The 22,196-nt window shown below is 40.1% G+C and overlaps 1 protein-coding gene across 1 annotated transcript; it reads left to right on the top strand.

Moving 5' to 3' along the window:
* Positions 1-1,216: 1,216 nt before the first annotated feature.
* On the top strand, positions 1,217-20,784 carry NSUN3 (NOP2/Sun RNA methyltransferase 3). Its single transcript, XM_075169497.1, has 6 exons — positions 1,217-1,318; positions 2,759-2,868; positions 4,460-4,803; positions 6,444-6,598; positions 7,129-7,250; positions 20,514-20,784. The coding sequence occupies exons 1-6, from the start codon at positions 1,217-1,219 to the stop codon at positions 20,773-20,775; spliced, it is 1,095 nt and encodes a 364-aa protein (XP_075025598.1). The 3' UTR covers positions 20,776-20,784.
* Positions 20,785-22,196: the final 1,412 nt, after the last annotated feature.

Consider the following 22,196-nt stretch of genomic DNA (forward strand, 5'->3'; position numbering starts at 1 on the left):
AGGTCTTTTCCAACCTTAATGATTCTATGATTCTATGAGGTTCACACAGGCCCACTTCTCAAGCTTGTCCAGGTCCCTCTGGATGGCATCCCATCCCTCAGGCGAGTCGACTGCACCACTCAGCTTGGTGTCATCTGCAAACTTGCTGAGCGTGCACTCGATCCCACTGTCTATGTCATTGATGAAGATATTAAACAGTACGGTCCCAATACGGACCCTTGAGGGACACCACTCATCACCGACCTCCATCTGGACATTGAGCCGTTGACTACTACCCTCTGGCTGCGTCCATCCAACCAATTCCTCACTCACTGGACAGTGCACTCATCAAATCCGTACCTCTCCAGTTTAGAGAGAAGGATGTTGTGGGGGCCCATATCAAAGGCCTTACAGAGGTCCAGAGAGATGACATTGGTAGCCCTTCCGAAGTCCACTGATGTAGTCACTCCGTCATAGAAGGTTGGTCAGGCAGGACTTGCCTTTGGTGAAGGCATGCTGGCTGTCTTGAATCACCTCCCTGTCCTCCATGTGCCTTAGCGTAGCTTCCAGGAGGATCTGTTCCATGATCTTCCCAGGCACAGAGATGAGACTGACTGGCCTGTAGTTCCCTGGGTCTTCCTTTCTTCCCTTTTTAAAAATGGGGGTTATGTTCCCCTTTTTCCAGTCAGCGGGAACTTCACTGGACTGCCACGACTTCTCAAATACGATGGATAGTGGCTTATCAACTTCATCCACCAGTTCCTTCAGGACCCACGGATGGATCTCTTCGGGTCCCATGGACTTGGGCACCTTCAGGTTCCTTAGATGGCCTCGAACCTGATCTTCTCCTGCAGTGGGCGGCTCTTCATTCTCCCAGTCCCTGCCTTTGTCTTGTGCGACTTGGGCAGTGAGGCTCGAGCACTTGCCGGTGAAGACCGAGGCAAAAAAGTCATTGAGTACCTCAGCCTTCTCCATATCCCGGGTAACCAGGTCTCCCACTTCCTTCCGGAGAGGGCCCACATTTTCCCTAGTCTTCCTTTTACCCCCGACGTACCTATAGAAGCTTTCCTTGCTGCCCAGCAACAAAAAGCCCAACAGAACAAACAGACCAACCCCGGCACCGCCCGGGCCCCACAGCACACAAGGAGGGCGGCGGCAGCGGCGGGGCCGGGCGGCGGAGCTGCCGCCTCGGCCCCCGGGGGGCGCCCCGGTCCCGCCGCCCCGCCCGGTTCCGGCCATGCGGCTGCTGCGCGCGGCGGCCCGGCTGCTGCTGCCACCGCCTCCCCGGGCCGGGGCCGCCTTCCTGCCGCGGCGAGCGGCCGCCCGTGCCTCGGAGCAGGTGAGGCGCTGGCGGGGGGGGGCGGCGCGGCTCGGCCTCGGCAGCCGGAAGCGGGGCGGGAGGGGCGCTCGGTCCCTTCCTGCGCGTCCCTGGCGGGTGCCCTTCCGCGGGCTCGGGCCCGTACACCGGTACGGGAGTAGTCCTCTCCGCCGGCGCTGGGCCCTGCCTCCGCCTGCGGGAGCGGCCGTGGGGCGGCGGCCCCTCCTCGCCTCTGCCCGAGAGGGGCCGTGGCGCCTGCCTGCCTGCGAGCAGGGCAGCGCGGAGGGCCCATCTGTTGCGAGCGAAGCCTCTTGAGCTTGAAACGGCGGCGTTGGCGGTTTGGGGTGTTTTAACGCTCCGGGGGGCGTTTGTAGCTGCAGAAGGCGCCCCGATACCCTCTCGCCACCAGTGTCGGGGTCCCGCTCCGCAACGGTTAAGCCCTATCTGTAGTCCCCTTGTCCCCCCTGTATATCTTTGATTGCCGCACTCTGTGCTGACAGCTCCTCGTATCCAGTTCTGCCTTCGGTGCCGTGCCCGCCCACGCTTGGCCGCGGTGCAGCGGTAGCTCCCTCCGTGAGGCGGTGCGGCCCTCTTGTACAGGAGTCGCTTGATGTTGGAGATACCACAACCGGACCCACAAACGCACTGTGGTGTTTGATGGAGAAATTAACAGACAACAGAAGTACCTCGGAGCTTAGCAGGTCCTTCAGATGCTACCTCCTGTTAATTAAGTGTTTCTGTTCAGAGGGGACCGGTGTTCGGCAGGAAAGGGCAGCAGGAGGAAGGGTGGTAGGGTGGTTGGAGGGGGGCGCTGCTGCATATCCTTAGGGAGGGAAATCCAGCAAAATTTAGTGTTTGCCTTTGGGGTTTTCCTTCTGAATAGCACAAGTTTGCTTAGAAACCAACAGTTCTTCCCCTCCCCCCCCAATAAAACATAAAATTTTCATAGGTTAAAAAAAAAGAATCAAGAAGTATAGCCTTTTTTTTTTTCCTTGTTCCTGGAATAAATTAGTTATTGCAGTGCTTTGTGGCTCAACTCCAGCTGACTTGTACAATGATTCAAATTAATTTATTTCTTTTAGTTAAGCACATGGGTACATCTTGGCAGAGGTGATCGTAGTGCAGGATCAATCATGCCTTGCTTATTTTGCTCTTGGCGTAGAGTCCCAGGGACCACTGTATTATTAGCATAGTGGGTATGGAGGGGTATTATCAGCAAGCTTTGAATGACCTCTTCACAGGTAGGGAAAAAGAGGTGGCTAGTTTAACTTGTTTGTTCTCTGAAATTTCTGTTACGTCTTGATCTTGTGTGATGGGACCTTGATATTTGAGCATCCTAATATCACTGATACTAAGTTGATTTAAATTGGTAAAATGTTCTTTTAACAATTCCAGTGAGAACAAGGGAGTGTTTAATTTGTTTGGTTTTACTGCTTTTATTTTTTCCTCCTTTTTCTGAAGCTGGAAAATAAAACCAAAGGGAAACTTCAAAAGCAGATTTGTCAAGTCGTTCTGGATCATTTTGAGAAGCAGTACACAACGGAACTGGGAGATACATGGACCAGTGTCAGGTCTGTTGTTTTGGAGAGATGGGGAAGGGAGAAGAGAGGTTCTGTTATTTCTTAGGTGCTTCATAAAATAATTTGGAAAAGAGTCATGGACTGTAACACCTGCTTCAGTTAGTTTTCAGTTTAGAACTAGCATAAAAGTGTTAAATAAGAGAGGACTAAAACTTGGATTTTTTCAGTTTTTTCCTTGACATGATTCTTTTGGACGTGATGAAGCTTCTGTTCTCCTGTATGCATATGCATTGCAAGGAGACTGCCATCTTATGTGTTTGTTGACTGTTTTGTAAAAACATGGTCCAAAAAGCATCCCTTTATACTTAACAGCTGCTGTTAGGGTTTTTTTTTCCTACAGCTTTATATTATCTTGAGAGACTGGGACAAAGATGTTAGGAGAGAAATACATCCCCTGATTTGTTTCATTAGAAGAAATTGGGTATTAACAACATGTACAGAAAAGGCTATCACTTAATATGAGCCTTGATCACACAGCTGCTAAAGAACTGGCTGTGGTATCGAGAGAAGACATCTTCCCTTCCCTGCTAGCTAGTGGTTGTCACTTGTAGGAAAGCCACCAGAAGAGCCCTTCTGGAGAAGTTCACTGCTTAGCTTATATACTTTTCAACAGGAATTTGAACAAAAGCAGTTGACTTTGACCTAAAGTGCATGAGGAGTGCTCCCATAATCAGTGCCACGTTACTTTGAAAGGAAAAGCATCTTACGTGATCAGAGTCTTAGAAACCATGTGATTCCTCTGAGTAACCTCTTTGGTTTAGCCTGTTTGGATTAAAAAGTAGTTTAAAATAAGTGCCTCCATTGTTTTTTTTAAAAAAAAAAAAAGCATAGATGTATAGCATTAGTTTAAGTGAATCAACTTAAAAACACTTTTAGGTTGGATCAATGCATATTTCTCTTCTAGGCAGTGAATATTCCTGAGGAGTATTTTTTGAGGCTAAATGAAAAAATACTGAAAGAAATTCAAATAGAAAATGGGGAAAATCCATGTAAGAAAGGTCTGAAAAAGTGAACTGAAATACGAACAAGTGAGTTCCTACTGTATAGGCACTGCTTTTTATTGTCTTCCAGGAATATCTATTGGATTAAGTTTTTCTGGCCCAATGTTTGCAGAACATAAAAGGAAATTTAGAAGAGAACACTTGTAAAAACTGCATTTTACCGTGTTGGCTGGAATAACCATTGCAAAGCCAATATGATTCTTTTTGTTGTGATATTTACAACTAATATTACAGTTCTTTGTCCCTAGGGAAGTACTTGATAGTCAGAAAGAGCATTATGCTTCATAATTTATAACTTCTACAGTCATTTGTTAAAGAATTGGGAAAAATAGAGGACATCATGTTTCAGAAGAAGTGTTTTAAATGCAATAATTAGAGAAAACGGTGGCTTGATTTCCTGTTAAAATTATTTTCCTGCATACTTTTCTTAATCATATGTAATCAAAATGATTCCTTTTTGATTGTACCAGAATCATCCAATGGTGAGATTGTTACCCTTATGTACGAAAAGGCTTCTTACACTATGGAAAGCTCATTTTGTTTGCCGAGTTACTAAATAGTTTTTCCTTCTTTCGATTTAGAGATGTACTCACATACCCGTTGTGCTGGCAGTACGCTGTCCTGCTTAACAAGTTCAGCCAGTCTGCTGAACTGGAGAGCACCTTGCATGTGAAGGGGTATCACCCTGCCTTTCAAGGGCCTTTGCCCTATCTTCCGGCATCGTTGAAGTGTTACATCAGGAGAACTCCTGGGAGATTCCCTGCACAAAAGCACCAGGCTGGTAAACTGAAAGAGTATTATCTGCTGAATGCTGCTTCGCTGTTGCCAGTGCTGGCGTTAGAAGTGAAAGATGGGGAAGACGTTTTGGATCTCTGTGCTGCACCAGGGGGTAAATCAGTAGCCATACTGCAGTGTGCCTATCCAGGTAATGTCTTGAGGTGCTGTTAGAAGCTGATCCCTGGCTCTGTGCCTGGACTATTTCAGTTGTGCCTGTGTTCTGTGCAAGATTTGGATTGGGGGCAAAAAAACAAACAACAACTTATATTCCAAGTAGTTCCATGCTCTTTAGGAAGATTTTTATGAAGTCTGTTTATCTAAAAGAGGATGAAAAATGCAGTGGCTATTTAAGTATATGTTACTGCAGACTGACAGACAAAAGTGGAGTAGCTCTATGTTTTTCTTCCTCCACTGGTTCCCTTATTGTTACTTCCCAAGAAGTTACTTAAAATCACATAGATTTGTTGGCACAGGGAGGTAAGTAATCTGCAATCTTAGAATACTTGTACTTTTTTTTCCTTTTTTTCTTTTCCTCTGCTACCTCTCTCGCCAGTGCTATGCAAATAGTATAAGTAAATTTAAGTGTGCTGATGTAAAACAGAGCATAACAAATTAAATGTGCAAGATCTAGGCAGAGGGAGAAAGCTTATGATGAGGAATTGGTCTGTATCAGTATTTAATAAGCTCTGTGTCTCAATCCACCTAGGTATTGCAGAAGGGCACTAAGATAATCACAGTGTTTAGAAGGCAACAGCAAGCAGCAGCTCAGTTCTTCCAGGCCGGGGAGTTAAAGCAAGCTGTGATTGCTCTTTCCAAGTTTATATGTAGGCTTGGGTGGTAATTGTCTCAAAATGTTCACGGCACCTTATGACAGACCATTACTATAACTACCTGCACCTGTTGATTACAGCTGGTTCTCCCTCCCTCTTCTAGAGGAATGAGGTGATGCCAGTGAGGTAAATTAAATACGGCCTGCCCTTTCAAAAAGTTTGAAAAAATCAATTTTTATCCCATTCCTGCTTCTGAAGATCCCATATTGTTGCTGAGGACTTAAGATGTAAGGAAGTTGATTCTTAATATACCTCAGTGAATGCTAAGATGTACCGTATTGTGTGTGGCAAACATGGTGTAAGACAACCTGTGGAGACATGAAAATAGAAATTTTACTAAATTAGAAAACAGGACTAAGAGGAAAAAATACCATGTTCTGTTTCTGGTCTGGGTACAAGCAACAGCAGTGTTTCTTCTGAAGGGGTAACTACTCTGGCTGCATTGTTAAAAGTAAGTGCAACCAAAAGGCTTTTGTTAAAACACTTCTAGCTTAAATTTCAAATAAATAAGGGGTTGGACTGCTCAGCTTAGGATACACAAAACTGATATTTTATTTATTTAAAAGGCAATTAATTAATTAATAAGGGGCATGTACTTCATTCAGACAATGGCTTAAGGAGCCCAGAAAGGCACTCACTTAGCACTGGTCTTTGCATATGGATCATGTTTAAAGTTTGTTTTACTGTGGAAGTAAAATTTCAATACAGTAAGTATTTGCTAGTAAATATTTATGGATTGCACTGTAGGAGCATGTTGAAATTTACTTGGGTTTATAAAAATTCAGCAGTGTTATAAAACTGCAATAACATATGCACATAAGGTGTAAACTTTATGGCAGTCATGGCAAAACAGTAGAACTTCTGAAATTGGTGTAACCCTTTATATTTGTAAAAAAGCAAAACGGAAAAAACAAATACTTATTTTAGGGTGTTTACTTCATTTTTTTTATTTTCTAAGGTCAGTTTCACTGTAACGAATATGATGATTTGAGGTCAAGATGGTTGAAACAAACAATAGAATCCTTCATCCCGGATCCTTTGATTAACTTAATAATGGTCTCTAAGCTGGATGGTAGGCAGATTGGAGATCTTAAGCCTGAATTATATGACAAGGTAACGTTACTACTGGCTAGCAAATGACATTTCTGCGTTATTCTTCTTCTTATGCTGCTCTCTTTTAAATTTTTTTTTTTCTGGCCCCCACAAAAATATCTGACCTATCAAGGGGAACCAAGGTCATGTACAGGATTTGCAGAGCCTCAGGAATCACTTTATGAAACCTGTTGTGCATTTATTCATGTGTTAGATGATGCTGCCCATTTAGCCTTGGTAGTGAATTCTGAAGACCTTGTAGCTGTGTTCTTTGCATGATATGTAATTAGGAAGGGGGGAACAAGTGAGAGCTATTCAGGTAGAGGGTACTTTTGGAGAAGTAATTTCTTATCTCCATCCCCCTGCCCCCCTCGATAACTCCATAAAGACATCTCAAAATAGTAATTAGATCATTTCTGCCCCTAAAATGAAAATAAAAAGGGTGTTCTAAGTGTTTGCAAAAGTAAGTTAAATAGATTTTTGGCTTACAGTGTTCAGAAAGTAAATATCTTTATTGTGAATTGTCTTATTTGCTCTTATTTATTGTATAGGTACTGGTTGATGCTCCTTGCTCAAATGACAGAAGTTGGCTATTCTCTTCTGATTTTCAGCAAGCCACACTTAGGCTAATACAAAGGAAGGAGTTATCATTTCTACAATTCCAGCTGCTAAGGTGAGAAGTGCAAAGGAAAGCTATTAAAGGAGCTTTTCATAATTATTAAAAATTACATGGAGGCAAGATTTGTCATGTTAAATAACCAAACCAAGGTTTCACCATGTAAAAAGAATGTGAAGAATATGTTGTTGCAATGCTGTTTAGAATAAACAGTTGATCTAGGTTAATGTGAATATGGAAATTTATATGGGGTAATATAAGCAGTGAGGCCTAGGTCCTCTACTACCATACTGCTGTACAGTCCTCTTAACTCGCTTATTCACATATATGTCCATTTTCAGGTGACTCAGAACAGTCTTGTACCATATCAAAATATTTTTGGTGGACACAGCTAAAATGGTTTCAGATATATTCCTCAGCTGAAGCAAAAACACACATATAATTTTTAATAGTGTTTTTTTAACTATCTGTGAAAGTAAGATATAAACCTGCCAAGCTGGGCATTCTTCCCCAAACTCCTTTTGTTGTTGCTGTTCTTTCACAGAATTATCCCTTACGTTTCTTTGTTACTGTCTTTTTGGTAACCGAGCTGTAAGTCAGGACTGGTTACCAACCGTCACTTAGGTCATTAGTTAACGCTGCTTCAGAATTTGCTTTCTGCACTGTTTATATGAAGAAATTGAGTCCACTATTGCACATTCTTACATGCTGCTTGAATTTAATACCCATTTGACTATTTGTAGCACAGAAAGACTACTGATCATAATCGATAGGGTAAAAAAGTAAAAGAGTATGAGGTTTGGTGGGGCAGGAAGGATTGTTTGTTTATTTTTCAAGAACATCCATCCAATAATCCAAATCAAGGTTGTCATGTATTACACTTTTTAGTGATACTAGCCATTGGCTAGCATTTGTGAAGCATTTCAAACTCTACAGTTTTTCTTGTTGGGGGGAAAAAAAAAGTGATTTCCCAATAATACCTTCTAGACTTCAGTGGTTTTTTTTCAAAGTAACAGTCATGCCTGAAGTCCATCTGTCAAAACAAATTGAGGGAAAAATAACATATTATAAAAAAGAGAAAGAAAGTTTTTATGGAAAGTTCCCATTGCAGCTGTTCAAGATAGTTTTGCATGACTTCCAGTTGAAAAAGGCCTAGCAGAAGCCTATGATTTATAACAGAAATATGAGTATGTTATTGCAGTAATGCATCATGTCACCCATTTCCTTTGAAGAAATCAATCACATTTAAAACACTGACCTGTTTCAGTTTTCCCTTTTCAATATTTGACATATAAAATCCAATTTGTGAACCCCTACCAAAAGAAAGCGTATATCATGCAGAGAAATTTTGAGAATTTGCATAAATCACTCCAGATTGTAATTCTGAAGTGGAGAACTCATGACAGCAGGAACTTTGTTTTTAAAAAAAGGAGACATTCCTGTCAGCCCAAATCAGGTTTAATTGAATTATTCCTCAATTAAGAAGAGAACTTTGCTTCTGTTGAAAGTATACTTTACTATAGCAACAGCAATAAGAATTAGATTTGTAAGGACAAAATACTTTTGATATGTAAATTGAAGTAAAAGGATGGTAATTTCAATTTCATTGCTCAACATAGGTCTGAGTAGTTCTGTAGATTGACCAATCTATTGTTATGTGCACTGGAATTTTTTTTGTCTTTTAAAAGATTTTGGAGCATATGAAATAAATGGTTAGTTTCAAGAGTTAGAGATTACAAGTTATTGGGTAGAATATTTGACATATACTTAGTAAATGGTATAGCTGTCCACTGTATTTTTATTGTTCCTTTTATCTGATCACTTTAGAATGAATTTCCAATACTAAAGACATCTCAGATCCCATGTGAAAGGGAAAAAGGAAATACTAAATGATTCATGCAAGTGCATTAGAAGTTTGGCGAAACTAAAATTGTGGAATGCTACCCTATTCGAGCCTTTGTTTTATGGCTAGGGTGCATAATTATAAATAAAAAATTGAGTTTGAATCCCGTCTCTGATACTTCCAGTAATATTCAGGACGGCTGAACCGACATTAATCCAGCTGTATTGCATCTTAGGTGAGTCAGCTCATGTAGATGTACCTCTGGCTTATCTATTAAGATTACCTGGTGCTTTATGCTTGTGGCTATTTCTTACCTTGGTTCCTGTATCTGTAGAACAAAAACAAGTATAAAGCTGGATCCCAGAAACTTTGTTGAGAGTAGTGTAAGAAATATTGTGTGATTTGAAGATGAAGCTTAAAGTATAAGGACCAAGCATTATTTCAGTTTAGCAGTAGTATTAAGTATAAGGTCATCTTGTGTGCTCTTTTTTTTTTTTTTTTTTTTTTTAGCAGATCTGCTTAGGGGGGAAGCTGGGGACATCAGAGAGGAAGTGAAGGAAGGAAAAGTATTTTTTGCAGTATGCAGTACAGTGTAATTTATTAAGTACCTAGAGGCTTCAGAGAATGAAGATCTAGAAGAAGTGTTGAAACTGATGCAACGATCTTCCTACTCCAGTCTGAATAAAATGTGAAATGTAAATAACTGGCATAAATGCTGAACAGCAAATTTTATAAGCAGTGAGGGCACCACTGATTTGAAGGAAATTGAGACTGTAATGATTGTTAATACCAAAACCAAAGCATCCCCTGCTGAGTGCTATAATCCAAGAACACACTGCAAATCTTGTTATTATTTGGAGTGTTCATGCAGAAAACAAATTGCAAAGGAAGGAAGGAATGTTCATTTCCCGATACTGAATGCTAGCACAAAATGCAGTGGTTCTCATAAGTGAATTTACCAACGTTATCAGTTCTCAGATAGAAATTAAATTTTGGGTTAAGCTCGAGTGCATAATAACTTAATGGTGAAACTGTTACGGATGTGGTAATTATTCCTAGACCAGTTACTGCAGCTGAAAGAAACTGTGTTAGGGTTCAGCTGAAAATAAATCCAACAGGATACTATTTAGAAAATGCAGCAAAGACATTCAGACTACTGTAACTCTTCTATAGACAACATCTCTCAGTAATTAAACAGCTCTAATTGGTGTTTAATAGAGTTCTGGTTCACAGGAGCTCAGACTAACTTTAAAAGATACATATTGGCTGACCTTCCTTTTTCAACTCTTTTTCTCCCAAGTAGTTAGCTACAAGGGAGATTGTTTTGAATACCTAAGACGTGCACACACAAAGTTAAGAGATTTGGGGGAATTCAGAGAAGTCTGAACTGTGCTTTGGATTACTGGTGGCAAAATAAGCCGTTCAAAATGCTCATTTTCCTAGGTGATTTCTTTCAAGTTGTATGTATTCTCATTTTTAAGAACTCAGAATGAAGCATTAAACTTGCCTTGAGAAATCCAGAAGACCCTTTATTCTTCCTAGTTAATGAAATGTTTCAATCCCTATTTTGCTTATAAATATGATTTTTAAGGAACTGTGTCTGGTTCTGTATAACATACATATCTCCTCGTACAAACCCTATGCAAGTGGAATGCAATAGTGAGATAAAATGAGTGTTTCTGTACAAAGAACTTTTTTGCTTTGGATATCAATCATAACATGGTATTTGAAATTGCTGATCTTTTTCAAGAAAAGGTTACCAGAAGCTTTGAGTTTGGATTTTTTTTTTCTTTCTTATTGAATAGTTTGGGAGGTAGGAGGGTTGTGCACATCCTTTTACTTGGAAGGAAAAATAAAAAAACCTCAACCCAAATATTCTGAACCGATTTTTCTGAATTAAAGGGTACTTAAACCATTAGTTAATGTCATATGTAAGTAACCAGGTGTTGTCCAAGTGGCTTCATAAAGCTTTTGATCTGTGTTTGTCTTGCTGCTTCTGTCTCAGAGCAGAGATTGCTGAACATGCAGCCACTTTGTATGGTAGTTTACCAATCTACACACATAGGAAGTAAAATGAGATTGACATTTTCCCTTAAGTCATCAGGTAGAATTGGCAATCTAAATCTCTAAAGGCTAATCTACATGCTACAGGACCCGCTTTATTTTCTCCTGTTCAGACCTTTGAAAATATATCTTACTTAGAATAAATGTTAAAACTTCTGGTGAAAACGTAGGACACAAATATAACAAACCTTAAGTTACAAGCTGCTCTGTTTTCTTTGGTATGTGAAAATTAGTGACATGGTTTCATAGAATACATATAGTCTTAGATTTATGTGTTGAAAAAGAGTCTTTTTCACATAGTGTGTAGTAAATACTGTGATTTACTGGAAAAATCCTGATGCTCCTCCTCCTGCATTCAGTGTCACCTCTGTGTTTTCACTGAAATGTAGAGTTTTCCACTAGAAGAGGAATTGTGTGCTCTTAGTTGTGGGGGTTTGTTGTTGTTGTAGAATGAAGGCAAAAATTGCTTTTTATAAATATACCATCATATATTTAGCATATGGTACCACTCTACCATTTCTGCTTTGATTAAGACAAAAGCCTTTGTAGCGCATGGGCCTGTAATGATGAAGTAAAAAGGAAGATACTCGCAATTAGCTAGTTGTCCTGTCCAGGCAAAGTGATTCAGTTTTGTTTGTGATTTGCTACTGATGAAAAAATCTCAGCCTTTAATGTTCTTTGCAAAGGCAAGGAGAGCCAGTGACTTGAGCCTTTAAAAAAATTTACCATTGTAGAAGTTGCTTGGGTTTTAGTGTCAGGCATTAAAAGGATGGCAAGGCTGAATGTCGTGGGGGAAGGAGAAGCACAAGGGAGTCCCTTAACAAACACGGCAGCCGCCTTGTGCCACCGATTTCCATGTCAGAGCGTGCTGGACTCCTGCACAGGAGCTCCCTGGGTGCATTTCAGGGGCGTTCTGGAGTGACCTGAGGGAATTCTGAACCGCGGTACCAGAGAGGGAGAGGTGAGCTGAGGAAGTGAAGTGGATGCCATTTTCTGTGGAGAAGGGAAAGAAAGCACATAGGAAAGTTGGGAAAACCACACTGAAGATTGCTTCTCCACACAGGTTTTCAGCTCTTTCCCTGGAATTTTTCCTCTTGCTCTTTTGTAGCGGACCATTTAATCCACTCGTCATCCATAACCGTCTAGTCAACTAGCTCCACTGGGAATTTTTTAGAATTGCAGCTGTTGGACCAACAAATCCTCTGTGGGTTGTGTGGATGATTCCTTCTTTAACCACTTTCCATCTTGGCAAAGCTGAATAGTTTATATAGACTGCTGGCCCCAGGCTCCAAACTGGGTGTGCTGTTCAGGGTGTATTGCTGTGCAACCGTGTTCGCTCTCTGTGCTTCCTTGCCCCTCTGGATGAAAACAGTTAGATAGCTGCTGACTGGACAGGGAGCTTTTGTTTTTTATTCTAATTTCGTATGCTTAAATGTGGCATGTTTGTGCTGTGTCATTCCCCAAACACTGTTGGCTTTATTGCTGGAGGTATGAGTCATTTTACTGAGTTTTTTAGACTCATGGTTGTTTTGCATTTCTTCACAAAGAGTGAGTGCTGTGGCCATTGTCGTGGCTCCATTTTGTCTTCCAGCAGAGATGTTACAACAAATAGTTTATGATTTTAAGTACTGCCTGGTTCCTTAAGCCTTTGGCAGTGCCCTGTGAGTAACTTACGGATCAAGTCTCTTATGATATGTTGCAAAACAAAGTTTACTGAATTAATAAATAAATGCACGAATAAACAAATAAGCTACCCAGCAGCTAGGTAGCTGTTCAGACACAAATTTTGCTTTAATTTCACCTTCAGTCCTTTCTATGTATACTTGTGGTTCATAAGCTGTAATGAAAAACATTAAAGCTGTTGGCAAAGTCTGTAGCGGGCTTCAAAAGTCTTTTCTTCTCCCTTCTGTAGCTGAGAAAGTTCTGCTTGGGCTATGTATGTTTTTCTTCTTGTAAATAATAAGTTTAAGTTGGGAAGAGGGATGGACCTCTGAGAGCGTAATAAGGTAAGAAGGTAATTCTGGGATGACTAAAACGACGGAAGGATTGAAGGTTTGCCACAGCAGGACAGGTGGACTACCTCTGGCTGCTGGAGGCTAGCCAGCTAGAAACGGCCTTGCTGTTAGTGATACTGAGCATGCGGAAGCCCAGCATGTGCGTGTGCGAGGCAGCTGCAACATTGAGAGTGGAAGCAAAGTTCTTGAGCATTGCGTTGGCACTTCTTAAATCTGAGAATGGGAAATAAGCTAATCTACAAGAGCACTGCTGTTCTGGTATTGCAGAGGATATCTCATAGCCCTGTGTTAACAGGATGAGTGTTTCAGAACTCACCACGCGTTCGAGGAGAAATCTCAGTAATGTTGAACTGAAGGTTCAGTCTTTGCTTTAGAGGAATTTAAGATTATTTGCTATAGAAATGTTATTTGTCAGAATTTTGGGGGCAAATTCTGGCTAGAGCAGAACAGGGTGGGTTTTTTGGGTTTGTGGTGTTTGGGTTTTGGGTTTTTATTGGTGGCTGTGTCTGCTTTCATTTATAGTTCAATCTAATGCTGAAAAAAATTGGTTCACTGCATGTTTCTCTTGTTGCTACCATGTTATTCTGAACCGCAATGTCTCTCCATAGTAGCAAAGCTTACTTGGAGAGGAGCAGAGGGAGTACATGCTTGGAGTATGGAGAGAATACTCTGTCTCCTGTGCGCCTCTGTCACTGCCCATCACAAAGTATTAAAAAATTGGTATTTTGACACAGGAGGAATTTACTTATCGTTTTGACTTGGTTTGGAGAAAAAAAAAGCAAAACCTTTAACATGCAGACCATATTACCACGATGTATCTGGACTCTTGTAAGAGGAAGAAGAAATGGGTGTTATCTTTAGTCAATAAAAAGAATAGGATTGCGGATAAAAGCAAATGCATCTTGAGATGCTTTGTTTCTTGAATAGCTTGTAAAAGGGTTGGCAGTTTTTGTTCTGATCAGACATTATCTTGCATATTGAGCAGAAATACATCCCAGTTGCCAAAAGATGGCACTGTTGAAGTGTTATATTATTTTAAAATTGCCCTAAAACATATGTAATCTTTTTACTTTAATACTGAAAATGGTTGAATGATTAACATAATTAATGCTGACCCTTCCAATGGCATGCAACGTAAATCCAAGCACAGGAGAAGTAGGCTGGACGTGCAGGTGCTACCTATAGTATGAAATATATATTTATCGTCTGCCTATTTTTAAAAGGATGTTTGAGATACCAAGATTTTTAGAATGAACAAAATGTCAGCCTATCATGTTTAATTTTCTGTAAGTGTGAAAACTCCTCTTTTTGGGTTCTGGCTAACTACGTTTTGGTTTTATGTAAGAGTTGGGTTTTTTTTTTAGAGTTGTCACATGGCTCTAGAGTGGTCTTTTTTGCCTGAGATATTGTTGTGGTTTAATCTGGCAGGCAGCCAAATACCACGCAGCTGCTCGCTCACTCCTCCCCTCCCAGTGGGACGGGGAGAGAATCGGAAGGGTAAGAGTGAGAAAAACTCATGGGTTGAGATAAAGACAGTTTAATAGGACAGAAAAGGGAAAATAATAATGATAATGATAGAATATACAAAACGAGTGATACACAATGCAATTGCTCACCACCCGCGCTGACCGATAACCAAGTGGCGATCGCTACTTCCTGGATCACACCTACCGTTCATATACTGAGCATGACGTCACGTGGTATGGAATACCCCGTTGGCCAGCTGGGCTGGCTGTCCTGGCTGTGCTCCCTCCCAACGCTTGTTTTGTTTTGTTTTGTTTTTCTTGAGCTGAATGTCCTTGACTATCAGGGTACTTAGCAACAACTGAAAACATCAGTGTGTTATCAACATTCTTCTCATACTAAATCCAAAACACAGCACTAGGAAGAAATTTAACTCTATCCCAGCCGAAACCAGGACAGATATTAAATAATACTACTCTGTTTTCCCTAATTTGTTCTTAGCGTCTTCTCCATTGTTAGATTTAAAGTCAATCTTGAGAAATAAACTAAACAAAACTGCTTTAAAATAATATATCTCTTTTAAAAATCTCATCCAGTACTCCTGTAATACAAGGGGTTAGGATAGATTACTCTAATGCATCTTCTGTACCTCTGATGTGGCATTGAACCTGTATCCAAAGACACACCCGGTAAAAATCTAAAGTATTGCTAATACTTTTTTTTTTTTTTTTTTTTGGAAAAAAACTCATTTAGAATGAGGAAGGGAGCAATCTGCATGTGTTAAATTGTTGTAGTGTACTTCCTGAATGGGATGGACATCAACCACCCTTTCATTTAGCTTACAGATTTGTCTTGCGCTTATGTGCTGGAAAGATTTAAGTGTGGATTCGGTGGCTATAAAGTGATAATGTCAGTATTTTAAAGCAAGTGTGGAGAAGCATCAGGCAAGTTTCTTCAGAATAATGTGCCAGTGAATCTCACTCTATCCTGCAGTTTTCCAGCTATTGTAATTCCTAGCTATTGACGATTTGAAGATATCATTAAAATTTTGGACTATTTGATATCACTAAAGTCTCCTAAATTGCGATATGCTGATATGTACTAAAGTTGTGTTCAGAACCCCAGAAAAGAGCTGACTTTTTTTTTTCTTTAGTTTAGCATGTATATCGTCTTGTAACAAACGTGCAATAGTACCTGCGGTTCTTTAATGTAATTACTTCTCTTGCATGCTGTTTTATATCGTCTCCTGGAAGAACTGACCTTGGTGATCTTGTATACAGGCCTTACATGGTAAATAGAGCATGTTAATGGATTGTCATGCATTTCACCAATTTTAGTCTTTTCTGCTATGCCTTGGCTATCTTACGGTGCTAAAACAATAACCTCACACTTCTGCAGTGGTGTAGTATGATAGCATGCAACATAGAAGCTTGAGTTACACGTCAGCTGCCGACAGTGGTGCTGCTTCTTTAGGACCTTGATTGCAAGTACTAAGGGGTTGTCATGTTACTAAAACAAAAATGGTTGTAGGGAAAGGTGAACAAGTTATGAGGCCCCAGGAGAAGTTTCCTGTGCTTTTAATGTGTATTCTTATGTTTCTCCATATGAAACTGCAGTATTAGTGCCTGTAACATGTAAAATTCATTATGGTAAATGTATATACCTCAATTTAAAATTATGAATAATTATAACTAGATCTATGTTTAAACTGAAAGTTTTAGTTCTTTAATAAACATGAAGGTCATCTATACCACTAAGAGAAAAATAACTTCAGATTAGTTACCTTTAAGTAATGTGTTTTATGTTTAAACAATGTATTATAATAAGAGGAAGCTGAAAAACTATTTTAGGGTCTTCTGCCCTAGAACCCTGTCTAATCATTCTAGATTTGGAGCCCATTTTTGAATGTTACAAAGTACCTTGTAACAGGCACCAAATTCCTTCAGCTAAGAGTCGAGCTTTAAGTAAGGATTTGGGGGATAATCAAGATGCCTAATGTGAGAGGAATCTTACATTCTTAGGTGGTGGAGTCATAGTAGCAGTCATGGGTTCTGCTGGATGTCTGTAAGTTATGCTCCAGCTCTGACCTATCCCTTGGATAAGCTTGTTTCCCTCCGTTGATTATAGAGGAAGACTAGTTTCTTAAATTTATTTGAATGAATTCTCTTATGAATGAATTCTCTGTCATGCTGTTGACGAGGGGACCAAACTCCCTGAATCTGCTTAGCCCAGTGCAGTCTCACCCTGTGTCTTTGAGCCCAGCACTTCTTCACTTTGAATTTTGCAGCTCAGTGCAGGTTTATCAAAAGCCAAGCACGGCTTAATTAGGGATGGCGGTCGGTTGACTTTGAACACAGCCACTGAAACAACTGTTGCTGAACTTGACAAGATGGATAGATACATTGATTAACCTTGCAGCGTAAAGTAATCCTTAGATATTTTAATTCATTATTTAGGTTCAGAGTAAAGATAACTGCACTGAGCAGCCTGACCTTTTTGGGTCATGGGCCAGTGAAGATTCCCAAGCTAAGGAGGCTTAGAGTTAGGGGTTTTTTGATGTGAGATTTTCAGGAATTCGTTCAGAAGCCCGTGCGGCTCTTTCCTCTGAATCACTGCCCAGCAACTCAGTAGGAGCACGGTGCTTTTGAAAGTGTTGTCTTGAATGGTTGTTACTTTATATATGGTAAGAAAAGGACACTTAGCAAGTGTCCAGGCTTTTAACCCTGTAAGCTGTAGCTTATCTACTTTCTTCGTATTTACCTTTAGTCGGTAAAAATATTTTCTCACTTGTTTAAATGTTCATGTAGTATCCATCTTACAGGTAGGAAAGCAGTTGCCGTTATCTGCTTCTATGAGTAAAGTTATCAGGTATGCTAAAAGTACATCTTGATTGTCATGCAAAAAACACTTTCACATTTCCAAGTCAACTAGCTGCCCTCTCATGGGTTGGCATTCCCGTATGCATGGAAAAGGTGTAGCTGGAGGGGGAAATTCTATGAAAACGAGTGAAGTAGGTAGTTTCTAATAGTACTGTGAAGATCAGCTCAACTTTGAGAGCCCATTTAGACTTAAGCCCTGTTCTCTTTGAGTTCTAATGTGAAAGCTAGAAAGCAAGCAACTCTTACACGGGGAGAAAAATGCTTTTATGTTTTCCAGAACTGGTATGAGTCCAAGGAGACAGGGGGTCAGTGTGCGGTTCTCTTGCTGGCTTGTGCATGAGAAGGGAAAGCTGTACATTCTTGCCTTGCTTTACGATAGTTACCTTCCATACATCTGGACGCACTGTGGTTGCTCAGACAGGGCAGAGAGCAGCAGCGTAAGCCCTGCCCTTTTAAATGGACAGCTGCAGCCACAGCAGGACGGCTGCAAACAAGGAAGTTAGCTGGAGAGACGGTGGAGACAGCTTAGGGCCTCAGGTCCAGTCATGGTGCTTTTGTAGCCTGCTAAGGAGTATATGTGTGCTGGAATGCGGAGGGGAAGAAGGATGAATATCTGGAGCTGGGCGATTCAAATGCATGATGCTGGAAGCTGCGGAATTTTAGAAAGTAAGATGTGGAAGGGACGTTAGGATGACACCTGCTCTATTTTACTATCTCAAGGTGGTGATGTAAATGTCATCCCATATCAACCTGCATCTAAAACATTCTTCAACATTTTTGCAGGCTCTCAAAACTACTCAGAGGTCTGAGATAAGCTTGCAATTTTGTGATAGCTTTAGCTAATTTTGGAAGTATCCTAGAATGAGTCCATTAGGCCCAGTTAAATTGGAAGTATTCAGACTACCTAAGTACTCTGTAACCTGTTCTTTACCTATAACAGGCTGAACTTGAACTGCTCACTCACTTAGGCTAAATGTGCTAGCCATCTGCTCACTCTCCATCTTTTTACTGAAGACTGATACAACAAAGGTATTAAACACTGATTTTTCTTTAAGCATCATCTGTTGAGAGAGCTCTGTTCTCTTACGGTAACTAAAATTGGAGTAGTCTAAACTCCAGTGAAATATGTACTTGGCTTGCTGATTAATGTAACCAAGATTCGTAGAAGAAATGAACAAGATAACGCGTACAATCCCCAGAGAAAGAGATTGGGTACAATATGCAGGAGTTTTCACCTGGGAAGGTGAACAGAGTTGTATTATCTCTGTCTGAAACAGTCATTTGTTCTGGTGTTTCCTTATTATTTCAGACAGGGCTTTCAGAGTAGCTTTGATCTGTGATCTGCTTTGATCCTGCTTGTGATGAGACTTTTCTTTATTGATTCTTTTCCTGAAAAGGCCCCATCCTGTTAAAAGGACTTGTCTTTTTCCCCTTGTATTTTCTTCTTTCCTTTCTCAACTGTTTTTGTTCAGATATCACCCTTAGCAAGTCCTCAGCTTGCCTCTGGAGGAATTGCTGTTTCAATGGCATTGTGTTTGTTTATCTGGGCTTGGAATCAGGCTCACTGCATTTGGGGGCTGCTCACCTCATCTGGTTTGAGGATATGGGTTTCTCTTTTTTTTTTTTTTCTTCTTTTTATTTTTCCCTGTAGATTTTTCTTTTTTTGGGTCAGTGCAGTATTGTCAGTAAGATCTACCAATCTAAGATTATTCAGTGTCTTTCCATACAGCATGACTGTGTGTGTCATTGTGCTCCACGAGTCCGTGCTTCCAGTATTTGTCCTGCCCTCATGCACCTGCTAGATTCCCAGTGACACACTTGCAGTCCCTTGAGCACCTACCTTCTTGTCTCTCTGATATTCACAAGCTGAGTAACAGCATTCACCTGTTCAGATTCTCTTGTTTTTAAACAAAAGAAGTTTTGTTTGGGGAAAAATTGTATTTTAATGTGGTATTTGCTTCAGCCCAGTAGTATCTGATTTCCAGAAGCAGTGAGGTGGTCTGTTTGGATACGAGTTTACAACTCAGTCTTTGAGCCGTTATGTCCTCGAAGGCTCCAAAGTGTATGATTAAAAGGGATTACCTTAAGAGAGCATTTTAATAGCAAATGAACTTTTAGGGCAGCTTCCTCTTTCAGTTATGTACCGGATTTGAAGAATGCTCTTCTGTGGTGCAAGATTTGGGGTTTTTCTCCTTACTCGTTTAATTTGCAATAGGTGAATATAGATTACATATCCCATTTCTGTGGTCTCATAGGTTATATTTCATCTGTCTGGAAAAGGACCTTGCAGATCTGCTTTAATGGAAAGTAAACAGTCTGTTTAAACTCAGTTTCAGTGGGGAGGTGAAAAAGAACCTCTGTTCTGTCCATCCACCGATAGTCATGAAGGATACTTTCAGGATACCTGAAATCTTAAGCCACTATTTTGCCTTTGTTTAGTCAAAATTTGTCAACAGGTTAATAGGTGAAGGGCACATAAACAGACAATATGATCCAATAAGTCATATTTCCTTAGGAAATCAGGTTGAAAAGTAGTGGCTCAGCGAAACCCCCGAGTCCTCTTACCTGCTAAATAAGTTGCAGAATTTGCAGAAATGTTTGTAAAATTACAGCCCAGTAATTAGTTCAGGCTATTACTGCAACTGTACATTCTGATATTTGTTCATGCAAGCAGCTAGCTAAGTATATAACTAGCACTTTTGATGTGGTGTAACGCATTTGTATGCACAGTTGCAGCATTTTCACTGTTGTGCTGCGCATATAAATGTTTGAAGTATATTCTGCAACTCTGAATGGATGCTGCTTTCTGCTTGTCACTGTTGTATAAAAAATACCTTCAGTTAACTGAGAATATATTAATAAATGAGAAAGCAAAAATGTGTTGCAGGTAGTTTCCTGAACTGTCAATTATATACTGCTAAGACGTTTTCATGATGTTCTTTTTCTCATATTTATTTATACCTATTTATAACTCTAGATTTATAAGTCTTTACATGTTCCTCCACCCCCAGTATGTCACTTCTTACGCTGAATTTTTTTTTTTCGTTATTTGCAGGTCTGCTGTTAAAGCATTGCGTCCTGGTGGATCGTTGGTCTATTCTACGTGCACTCTTTCAAAGGCAGAAAACAGCGATGTAATAAATCTCATTCTAAACTCCTGCAGTAATGTTATGCCTGTAGACATAAGTGAAATGGCCAAAGCTGTTTCTCAGGAATTCACTTTTCTTAGTGGTACGCAACAGCATGAACTTCTGGTTCTCCCAGAGAAAGGGAGAGCATGGGGTCCAATGTATGTAGCTAAATTAAAGAAAATGTAGTCCATCTGATACCTGTTAGTCTTTTATAAGGGATATGTGATAAATTAATATTTATTTCTAATATAGTATGTGTATATGAACATGCCCAAAGCAATCGAATTTAGGGCATTGCAGTTTTGTATCAGCTACTGCCCAATAAAAAGGAAGCTAGACACTTACCTTAGCTTAGCTTAAAATTCAGAATGTGTCTTCTAGTGTGGACTTCTGGGCCTCTGTGAAGTCCTTATGAAGTCAAGGGAGCTTTGTATTATTTTCAAGGTGATGCTCTTAAATGGATTTATATCCTAGAATAGAGGCCTGCGTGGTGAGTTTTTGCATTGTTTTTTGTTCTGTTTTAATTACTGATTTGGTTTTAATACAGTGTATTTTAAAATTAATGGTCTGAATGGTGCCTGCTTCTGAAGTCATGGAAATCCTGCATTCTCTCTCAAACACGTCTAGAAATCTGTTTTCCTGTAAGAACTGGTTTGTACGCAGAGTCTGTCATCTTAAGCACTGACCATTCCAAGCACTGGCAAAACAGGTTTCATATTTGCTAAGTTGTTTACTGGTTAAAAACTTGTCTTTTGTTTACAGTCGCAAAGGTCAGCAGCTATATCGACACCAGCTTTTTCTTTTTTTATGTTTTTATATTTTGGAGCTTACAAAAATATAAATTGAAAGAGTAAATTACGTTGAAATGTCCTTAAAAGAGTGGATTTAGATGCGTTTAGCTTTGGCACTCAGTTTGTGGCATAATGCAGTGTAGTGGCACAGTATTCAAGAGTTTTGTTACATAATTACAGTCATGACGAGAAAAACAGACAATCTGAAGAAGTGGCTTATCCACCGAGTTAAGAGATGTTACATGAATTCATGGTGTCATATCTGTGGTGTGTAAGGAAAGAGGGTCCCAGTGAGAACATGAACTGATGTTGTTTTTAGGTTCCCTCAATTCTGCTACACAATGCTATGGATAAATGTATAGACATATGTGCACGTGTATGTTCATGTGTATGCACATGCAAACTGTGTTTTTCTATGTACTGCCTGTGGGTTAGGTGTAAAAACTTCTGATCCAGTAGTGCTTGAATTATGCCTATGAGTGGATCGTGTATATACATGTATGTATAGAGGTGTATATATTAGGTTGAATGCTTGTCTTGAAGTAGAATGGAGCCCTTTCATCCCTCTCCAAGCAAAGAGGGGTCCTTTCCCTGATTGAAGCTTATAGTAATTGCTTTTAAGGAATGGTGTTTTAAAGAACAGATTTTTTTCTGGTAGATGAGTTCCTTGTGTGGAAATGTGTGTGTGTGTGAGACTGTGTACATTTATATATTTTGTATGTTTTATGTGTACATCTCTGTGTATATATATAATTATGTTTTTTGCAATCGCAACCATGACTCGTTAATGCAGATCTGATTTTTTTTCTGAATACA

Source organism: Calonectris borealis, chromosome 1 (assembly GCF_964195595.1).
Source record: "Calonectris borealis chromosome 1, bCalBor7.hap1.2, whole genome shotgun sequence".
Taxonomy (NCBI): Eukaryota; Metazoa; Chordata; class Aves; order Procellariiformes; family Procellariidae; genus Calonectris; species Calonectris borealis.

Coding starts and splice junctions, on each gene's coding strand:
- NSUN3 (XM_075169497.1), top strand. CDS start 1,217: ATGCGGCTGCTGCGCGCGGCGGCCCGGCTGCTGCTGCCACCGCCTCCC. Junction 2,869..4,459: donor GATACATGGACCAGTGTCAG/GTCTGTTGTTTT, acceptor CTTTCGATTTAG/AGATGTACTCACATACCCGT. Junction 4,804..6,443: donor ACTGCAGTGTGCCTATCCAG/GTAATGTCTTGA, acceptor TTATTTTCTAAG/GTCAGTTTCACTGTAACGAA.